Source organism: Nycticebus coucang, chromosome 9 (assembly GCF_027406575.1).
Source record: "Nycticebus coucang isolate mNycCou1 chromosome 9, mNycCou1.pri, whole genome shotgun sequence".
In the NCBI taxonomy this organism is placed as follows: domain Eukaryota; kingdom Metazoa; phylum Chordata; class Mammalia; order Primates; family Lorisidae; genus Nycticebus; species Nycticebus coucang.
The window spans coordinates 81461890-81472184 of NC_069788.1; the positions used below are offsets into that span (position 1 = coordinate 81461890).

The window sequence follows — 10295 nt, forward strand, 5'->3', positions numbered from 1 at the left end:
CTGAGGATTTGAGGACTGTGTAGAGAAGGGGATTCATAGGGTCAGAGCTATGCTTAAGAAACACAGTCTTGCTAGTCTTGCTATGTTACCCAGAAACAGCAAGAAAGCCAAGGTTGGAATGCAGTGGTTATTCACAGGAGTGGTCCTGCTACTGATCAGCATAGGAGTTCTGACCTGCTCTGTTTCTGACCTGGACTGGTTAGCTGTGCTTTCTTTTTTTTTGCAGTTTTTGGCCAGGGCTGGGTTTGAACCCGCCACCTCCGGCATATGGTGCCGCCCTGCTTTCTTAGACAAACTGGTAATTTCCCCACTCTGAGGAGGTCACCATATTGATGCTCAACTTAGTGCAGACACCTGACTGACATAGTACCCTACAGCCCAGAACTCCTGAACTCAAATGGTCCTCCTGCTGCAGCCTCCTGAGTAGTTGGGACTACAAGGGTGCACCACTACACCCACTAATTAAAAAAAATTTTTTTAAAGATGGGGTTTTGTTATGTTGCCCAGGCTGATCTCAAACTCCTGGCCTCAAGTGATCCTCCCACCTCCCAAAGTGCTGAGATTCCAGGTGTGAGCCACCACATCCAGCCTCAGATCTGTGTTCTTAAAGCTCATCTTGGCTACAGATTGGAACAAGACTAGATCAGATGCAAGGAGCTGACGGTTGTTTATGTATGGCGGGAACCTGAAGGAGGAGAGATGGCAGATGAAAATGGAAGGAAGTGGCTGGATTTTGAGGGTTTTTAAAGGCAAAAATGGGCTCGGCACCTGTGGCTCAGGGGCTAAGGCACCAGCCACATACATGGGAGCTGGTGGGTTCGAATCCGGCCTGGGCCTGCCAAATGATACCTACAACCAAAAAAAAATAGCCAGGTGTTGTGGTGGGTGCCTGTAGTCCCAGCTACTTGGGAGGCTGAGGCAAGAGAATTGCTTAAGCCCAAGAGATGGAGGTTGCTGTGAGCTGCGACGCCATGACACTCTACCAAGGGCCACATAGTGAGACTCTGTCAAAAAAAGGCAAAGGGTGGTGCCTGTGGCTCAGTCGGTAGGGCACTGGCCCCATATACCGAGGGTGGCGGGTTCAAACCCGGCCCTGGCCAAAACTGCAACCAAAAAATAGCCAGGTGTTGTGGCGGGCGCCTGTAGTCCCAGCTACTCAGGAGGCTGAGGCCAAGAGAATGGCTTGGGCCCAGGAGTTGGAGGTTGCTGTGAGCTGTGTGAGGCCACGGCCCTCTACCGAGGACCATAAAGTGAGACTCTGTCTCTACAAAAAAAACAAACAAAAAAAAAGGCAAAAACGGCAGGACTGAATGCCAGATCCCCTGTGCAGAAGCTTTGGTTTCTGGAAGATGGTAGGATAGTTGGTCACCTGGCTACCAAGCCCTTGAAGAGGGCCAGACAGGTGGAGGAAGCTCATGAGCTCAAAGAGTCCTGGCCAGGGCTCTTCGTGATTCGCCTGCACATAGCTATTATTGGCAAGTGAGAGTGCTAGACAAGATATTGTGGGGGTCTTAGACCCACTTCCAAGGAGTTCAAGTGATAGGGCAAGGGGGATGACTTTGGAGAGGAGACAAGGAACAACCAGGGAGCAGGAGGAACATCATGGCATGTTGATGGTGGAAATGTAGCAGAGAGCTTAAGGAGGAGAATGGCAGGTGACAGTGTGCGATGTTACCTAAAGATCAAGAGGAACTGGACTCAAAATGTCCTTGTAGATAGTAACTGAGGCGGGAGAAAGCCAGGACAGGATGCTGGGGAAGGAGAAAGGGACATTAAAGTTTGAGCCTGGTCAGAAACAATCTTCTCAGTGACACTCAGATCCAAGAAATGGCCTTGGGGTAAATTAACTGGGGAAGAGGGAACGTGAAGGCCTCAAAAACAGAGCAAACAATGTCAGAGGTAGGGCATCAGATGGCTCATCTACAAGAAAAGCTAAACTTCCTGAGACAAGCAGACACTGGGGTAGAAAGGGAAGAGGCCTGCAAGTTAGGAGACTGAGGTATGGCTGGCTGGTAGGTAACCAAGACATACGTGCAGGGGCTCACCGCTGCCAGTCCCCACCTCTTCACGCTGCAGAAAGCAGCAACAGGGGACTTGCCCTCCCTCCTTCCCCATTCCACCTGTTTTCTCTCCAGAATGCAGGGAAATCCGGGGCCCAGAGCATTCACCCGGGCTATTAAATATTTACATGACGGCTTGGCAAATATAGCTCAAGCGGCTAGGGCGTCAGCCATATACACTGGAGCTGGAGGGTTCGAATCCAGCCCGGGCCCGCCAAACCACAATGACAACTACAACCAAAAATTAGCTGGGTGTCGTGGCGGACGCCTGTAGTCCCAGCTACTTGGAGGCTGAGGCAAGAGGATCGCTTAAGCCAGGAGTTGGAGGTTGCTGTGAGCTGGGACGGTCACTGCACTCTACTCAGGGCAACAGCTTGCGGCTGTCTCAAAAAAGAAAAAAAAAAATTACAATATGACCAAACACGCAGAACAGTCCATGCCTTGGGGCTGATAGTTTCCATTCTATTTCCCCCCTTTTTAATGTTAGTCAAGACTCTTATTTCAAACGCTCATGAGGCCCCAGTTTGAAAAACGCCAGTTCCTAGGGACGCTGGTTTATCTGCCAAAAAAGGAAGTGGAGTCGATGTTCCATCAAGTTTGTTTACAAGGTAAGGAGCTTCCATATTATTCCCGAGGGCCCGGCAGCTAGTCTCGAAAAAAGGAAGGTTAATAGTGGGAGGAGCTAGAGACCAGGAGGAGTCGGCAAGGGCCGGGAACCCCGGGGTTACCCTCGAGGTAGTCGGAGGAACCTGAGTCCCCCACGGTCCTCACGGGCGTGACGTGGCATGGTTCAGAACACTTAAAATTCTCATTTAGAAACTGACTTTGGGGGCAAGTTCACCCCAATAGTAGACACTTAATACGGAAACTTCAAATGAAGTAGTAAGCAAAAACTGTGAGCTTTACCAAATATAGTGGATATAACAGGGTAAGCGTTAATTTTGTTCCACAAATCCTGGAATCCCAGACTAAGGGGCCCTGGAAGCGCGAAGGGCACGATCTTAAGGCGAATCAAAGGCAGGGAGAAACCGCCATGGGATTGCAAGTCACCGCGGGGAGGGGAGCTTGGGAAGGCCGAGGCCCGGCCCAGCTGGGGCCCCACCGCGGGCAGCCGCCCCCTTTCCTACCCTGGCGCGCTCTCTGCCCCTCGCACGGCCTCCTCCCCGCAAACCAGGGGGCGGCCCCGTCTCCTGCCCAGCGTCCACACGCCCGAGCCCCTCGACCCCCCCGCCCAGCGGCACCCAGACCTGGTCCACAATACGCGGACACTCTTCCAAGAATTAAAACTTTATTTTTGCAGGTTTCACCAATACCCGAGCGTAGGAACCCAGTACATGACCCTGAAGCCCCGGGAACCCGCCGCCCGGCCTCGGATGAAGCCGAGACCTTCCCGAGAGTTCCACGCTGCGCAGGCGTACTGGGGTCGGCGCGGGAACCCGCGGCGGCTGCTGGGGGAGGGGCGCCCTGGCCAGGCTCTGTGCGAAATCTGCGCGTGCCCGGGAGCGGGCCGCAGCCAGGGCGCAGGCGCAGGCGCGCGGCCGCGGCGGCGGTTGGGGAGGGTTCTTCCGGAAGGTTCGGGAGGCTTCTGGAAAAGGCGCCGCGCGCTGGGCGGGCCCGCCGCTATATAAGGGCGGCGCGGGGGCGGCGCGCCAGTTGCTTCAGCGTCCGGGTGCTGCTGTAGTGCGGGTCCTGTGTGGTCCATTAGCCAAGGTGAGGGTTTTTTTTTTTTTTTTTTTTTGGGGGGGGGGCGCTCTGACGGGTAAAGGTTTCTGGGGACAGGCGCAGAGCGAAGCGGGGGTTCCCGGGGTCCGCTCTTGAACATCGTCGGGTTATGGGGCCCAGGGTGGCCATGGTCGCTAGCCTGCGGGCCTCGGGCCTGCGGCGGCCTCTCACCCTCCTTTAGGAACGGGCCAGACGGTCTGGGGTGTGCCGGGATGTGCGGAGAGGTGACCGGGCAGGAGGGGCCGGACGCGCCCGGAGCGCCGCGGGGCGCGTGGGCCGTTCGGTGCTGGCCCTTTGGAGGCGTCGCTCCCGGGCCCTGGGCCTCCGGGGGGCGCAGCGGAGGAGGCCGCCATGGCGCAGCCGCCGCCCGCCGCGAGGGCAGGGCTGGGGGAGGCCGTTAGGAGGGCGCTGGGCCGCCCGGCTCGGGTCGCGAACGGCCTCCGGGAAGCGTGCACACGCTCCTCGCGACTACCGCGACTCGAAATGAGGTCATCCCTTTGTCAGCGGCTTTCTGTGCGGCTTACTAAAATTTTGCACATCTCTAAAATCCGTCTCTAAAAAAATGTTGGAGAATGCGGTGTTTATACGGTTGGGGTGTCGTTTGTAGATGCCTGAGGAAACCCAGACCCAAGACCAACCGATGGAGGAGGAGGAGGTTGAGACGTTTGCCTTTCAGGCAGAAATTGCCCAGTTGATGTCATTGATCATCAATACCTTCTACTCCAACAAAGAGATCTTTCTGAGAGAGCTCATTTCAAACTCATCAGATGTGAGTTTCTTACTAATTGAAAATGGGGTTGGTTTTGGTTTCATCATGAGGTTAATCTTGGTGGTGTGTGCTTGACAATTTTTATCTTTTATTAATAGGCTTTGGACAAAATCAGATATGAAAGTTTGACAGATCCCAGTAAACTAGACTCTGGGAAGGAGCTGCACATTAATCTCATACCAAACAAACAAGATCGAACCCTTACTATTGTGGATACTGGCATTGGAATGACCAAGGCTGACTTGATCAATAACCTTGGTACTATTGCCAAGTCTGGAACCAAAGCGTTCATGGAAGCTCTGCAGGCTGGTGCAGATATATCTATGATTGGCCAGTTTGGTGTTGGTTTTTATTCTGCATATTTGGTTGCTGAGAAAGTAACTGTGATCACCAAACATAATGATGATGAGCAGTATGCCTGGGAGTCCTCTGCAGGAGGATCATTCACAGTTAGGACTGACACTGGTAGGCACCTAATAGAAAAAGTTCCTAGTAAAGGCGGTTACTGGAGGGTGGGGTGCTGAAGACACTGTAAGATAAAACTTGTATTTGCCCAACAACTCAGGATCAAGCTAGTGAGCCTTTGGTTAATGTAATAGCATGACATGGGGGTTATGTATCTTAGCAAGAAGGCACTTACACCTGCTGTGGGAGTCTGTTAATCTGTGATGGTAAATCTCACTTAATAAATAAGACTTGTTCCAAAGAGGGTTAGGAATGGTATTGAGCTAAACTAACTGTATTTTATTGATTTTGATTTGGCTATTTAAATTAAAACTTAAGTCCATTTCACCTTTTTTATTTTCAGGTGAACCTATGGGTCGTGGAACAAAGGTTATTCTCCATCTAAAAGAAGACCAAACTGAGTACTTGGAGGAACGAAGAATAAAGGAGATTGTGAAGAAGCATTCTCAGTTCATTGGCTATCCCATTACTCTCTTTGTAAGTTGTCATGTACAGTAGAATCTTCATAGTTGATGGTCTCCTTAACTTGACCTAAGATTGTGCACCACCACATGTACCATGTATGCATCAGTATAGTAAGTCTAGTTCCTTATGTTGACCAATTTGTTACAGTCATTTGGTCAACTTACAGAGGTTCTACTGAAATTGCAGAATGAATTGTTTTGTGTTGCTTCTTATGTAAATGAACTAAATCCTTATTCCTTACCCCTATTAAGGAAAGGACACAACATTAGAGTAGACTGAGGCCTCTTTGGAATCTAATCTGTTTACATTGTAAAGGTACCAAGGGGTATTAAGCACTAGATCTATCAAATTTTGAGGAGAAGTTTCTGGTTTATTTAGGTTAGTGTGCCACTCCTTTCAGCCTGTCTTTCAGGTTAGAATGCAGAGTGCAGAGGTGGGTTTTTTTTTTTTTTTGAAGGTGGAGAAGGAACGTGATAAAGAAGTCAGCGATGATGAGGCAGAAGAAAAGGAAGACAAGGAGGAGGAGAAAGAAAAAGAAGAAAAGGAGTCTGATGACAAACCTGAAATAGAAGATGTTGGTTCTGATGAAGAAGAGGAGGAGAAGAAAGATGGTGACAAGAAGAAGAAGAAGAAGATTAAGGAAAAGTACATTGATCATGAAGAGCTCAACAAAACAAAGCCTATTTGGACCAGAAATCCTGATGATATAACTAATGAGGAGTATGGAGAATTCTATAAGAGCTTGACCAATGACTGGGAAGATCACTTGGCAGTGAAGGTGAGTAACTACTGAGTGCTTCATTCACAGGTAGTCCAAAAATTAACTTTGAGAGTTGGTACTGTCAGCTTTCTGCTCTCTTCCTCATTCATCCCAAGTGCTGTTGCATGGGTACAAGTGTTAATCTAGCAGATTAAATAGCTTTCCGTGAAAACTGTTTGCATGGTCCATTGGCACTTTGTGTGTTTCTTTACAGCACTTTTCAGTTGAAGGACAGTTGGAATTCAGAGCTCTGCTTTTTGTCCCGAGACGTGCTCCTTTTGACCTATTTGAAAACAGAAAGAAAAAGAACAACATTAAGTTGTATGTCCGCAGAGTTTTTATCATGGATAACTGTGAGGAGTTAATCCCTGAATATTTGAGTAAGTATAGATAGGAAGAAGGGTATTTCTATAACTGGTTCAATGAACTGTCACCTCCAGATTGTTTTTATCTGTTTTTTTGGTTTCACATCTTAAAGGCCTTGCAGTGACTGCATGTATTTGGTCTTTGTTTTTTCAGATTTCATCAGAGGAGTGGTGGACTCTGAGGATCTCCCTCTAAATATTTCCCGTGAAATGTTGCAGCAAAGCAAAATTTTGAAAGTTATCAGAAAGAATTTGGTCAAAAAATGCTTAGAGCTCTTTACTGAACTGGCAGAAGATAAGGAGAACTACAAAAAGTTTTATGAGCAGTTCTCTAAAAACATAAAGGTTGGTATAGACACAATTTAGCCATTGATAGTTTCAAATTGGTGGGGGTGTTTGTTTTTTTTATGACTAGTCAGGAAATTTGGGTGAAGATAAATTTTCAATGCAGAGTATTGGAAAGCTCATGTTGTGTTTCAGCTTGGAATACATGAAGATTCTCAAAATCGAAAGAAGCTTTCAGAGCTATTGCGATACTACACTTCTGCTTCAGGTGATGAGATGGTTTCTCTCAAGGACTACTGTACCAGAATGAAGGAAAACCAGAAACATATCTACTATATCACAGGTAGTAAATAGATGGTACATGTTATAATCACATCACTTGTTTTTGTAGCCTTGCAGGGGACAGTGGGCAAGATACTTTGAATAAACGAGGTAATATGCATCCTGTATTTGATAAGTAAAACTAGATGAAGCCATTGATGGTTCTAAAAATAACTATAATTTCTCAGGTGAGACCAAGGACCAGGTAGCTAACTCAGCCTTCGTGGAACGTCTTCGGAAGCATGGCTTAGAGGTGATATATATGATCGAGCCGATTGATGAGTACTGTGTCCAACAGCTGAAAGAATTTGAGGGGAAAACTTTAGTGTCAGTCACCAAAGAGGGCTTGGAACTTCCAGAAGATGAAGAAGAGAAAAAGAAACAGGAAGAGAAAAAAACAAAGTTTGAAAACCTCTGCAAAATCATGAAAGATATCCTGGAGAAAAAAGTTGAAAAGGTTATGAATACATTGTTTTTATCTACATTGCTTGATTATTGACATTTGTAAGGTATTCTTCAAACTTAGACATGCATAGGTTTTTTTTCTTTGCAAGTTCTCTTACAAAACCTACATACACAATTATGTACATTTGGGGGTGGCTCTCTGGATATCTGTAAAATAGTATGCCTGATCCATAGATATTTGGTTTCCTTACATTTCATTTGAAAGGAAGTTTTCATCTCAGTGAAAGTTGAGATTAAAATAGTAAACTCTTTCTAGACCTCAAGTCATTAATTTTTTTTGATTACAGGTGGTTGTGTCAAACCGATTGGTTACATCCCCGTGCTGTATTGTGACAAGTACATATGGCTGGACAGCAAACATGGAAAGAATCATGAAAGCTCAAGCCCTCAGAGACAACTCAACAATGGGTTACATGGCAGCAAAGAAACACTTGGAGATAAATCCTGACCATTCCATCATTGAGACCTTAAGGCAAAAGGCAGAGGCTGATAAGAACGACAAGTCAGTGAAAGATCTGGTCATCTTGCTTTATGAAACTGCACTCCTGTCTTCTGGCTTCAGTCTGGAAGATCCCCAGACACATGCTAACAGAATCTACAGGATGATCAAACTTGGTTTGGGTAAGCGTTTTTTACTGTATCATGTTAATAAAGAAACGTGACAACACAAAGGGATAGTGGTTTGTCTCGTTCTGGTTTAGGAGAACATGAATTAAAGCCCTTTCATAGGGATGAGTGGGATCTTCTCATCCTATAGGAACTAAGATGTGAAATTCAGATGTACTAAGTCTTGTAATGGGCATAAACCAGCAATGTTACGCTAGCTACCTGGCTTACAGAAATCTAATGAGTTTTATTTCCAAAAAAGGTATTGATGAAGATGACCCTACTGCTGACGATACCAATGCTGCTGTAACTGAAGAGATGCCACCTCTTGAAGGAGATGATGATACATCACGCATGGAAGAAGTAGACTAAGCTTTCCCTGACAAATTACTTGTATACGTGTTCAATACTTCATTCCCTCTGATAATACATTTTCAAGTATTTTTTGTTTGTTTGTTTTTAATGTTTAAAAATTCTATATGGCATGATATAAAATACTTTAAAGGAAAGATAAGATTTCTTTCTACATCTAAGTGTGATACTGTGATACCTTAGGCACTGAAGCAGAGCTAGTAATGCTTTTTTGGTTCACATTGACTTATTTTAAGAGATTGAGGTAAAGTGCCGTAAGATGTATGTAACCTACGTTAATGTTGTGGCCTAGAGTATTTAGCTATCAAGCCAGATTCCTTGGTAGACCAAATCTTTTTGTCATTGAGTATTCAGAACATAACTTGATGTTTAGAAGAAGAAAACCATTTGTTCAAATGACTTAAGTTTATCTTCTAGGCTCTACTTTTTAAACTTTTCACCCCCTTGTAGTTTTTGCATGTACTGGTACTTTAGAAATATAAAGTGAAGCAACTTGATGAAACTACACAGGGCTTGTTTCCAAAGAAAAGTTACTGTTTAGAGGAGCAAAATTAGAAGCCTACCCATGTGTGTTATAAAGCTATCTGAAAAGTGAGGCTTGTGAATGGAAATGTGTAGTGCCCAAGTCACAATCTACTTAAAAAGGGTTGTAACAAATATACTTAAGTTTAAAAGTTGTGTTGTGAAAGTGTCTTATTTGGAGCAATGGGGATGTGCTAGAGTATTAACTCAGTACAGGAAGATGGTAAACAATTGGGTGCCTTAAATCCCTCCCCCAAACCAGCGTTAGTCACACAAAGCTGCCTTTTTTTTTTTTTTTGAGACAAGATGTTGCCCTGGTAGAGTGCCGTGGCCTCACAGCAACCTCCAACTCTTGGACTCAAGCAATTCTCTTGTCTCTGCCTCCCTAGTAGCTGGGATTACAGGTGCCCGACACAATACCCAGCTATTTGTTTCTGTTGCAGTTGTATTTAGCTGGCTTGTGCTGGCCTCGAACCCATCAGCTTCATTGTATGGCCCTACCCACAGAGCTATGGGCGCCAAGCCATGCTGCTTTAAATCTTGACATGATCTTTCCAATTGAGATGGCAGATGTGACGAGAACGGAAACATAGGCAACATGAGTTTTCCTGTATTGCAGGAATACCTGTGTGCTATTTCCTTACACAGGTATTTCCTTCCTTTCCTTTTTGTTTGCAAACTACTTTTTGAGGGTTTTGGTTCAAATGTTTCCATGTTCTAGGTACTGTTCCTTAATTCTTGGTCTGAAGTAGTGGTTCTCAACCTGTGTGTCGCAACCCCCCCCCCCCAAAAAAAAAGGTCTCTTCTTTTTTGCTGGTCTCTGAACTCAAGCAGTCCATCTGCCTTGGCCTCCCAGAGTGCTAGGATTACAGGAATGACCCACCATGCCTGGCCCATACTTTAGTCCTTAACTGGACTTTTTTTTTTTCCAGTAGGCACAGGAGGGAATAACTGAGTTGTAAGAAGGTGGGCAGGAGTCAACAACCCATAGGGTAAAGTTTCTCAAAAGTTAAATTGGGGATGGAAGGGGCTAAACAAAAGCCCTCAATCCTGAAATTGAGATTCTATAAAGAAAACAGTATGGAGAATATGGACCTTGAGCATAAAGTCACAGGGGC

General features: G+C 46.0%; 1 protein-coding gene across 1 annotated transcript; it reads left to right on the plus strand.

Annotated features, from left to right (window-relative positions):
• Positions 1-3585: 3585 nt before the first annotated feature.
• Positions 3586-9362, plus strand: HSP90AA1 (heat shock protein 90 alpha family class A member 1). The gene is made up of 11 exons (XM_053603117.1): positions 3586-3770; positions 4390-4551; positions 4650-5016; positions 5360-5493; positions 5939-6259; positions 6456-6621; positions 6761-6951; positions 7087-7234; positions 7401-7669; positions 7965-8298; positions 8546-9362. The coding sequence occupies exons 2-11, from the start codon at positions 4390-4392 to the stop codon at positions 8653-8655; spliced, it is 2202 nt and encodes a 733-aa protein (XP_053459092.1). The 5' UTR covers positions 3586-3770; the 3' UTR covers positions 8656-9362.
• Positions 9363-10295: the final 933 nt, after the last annotated feature.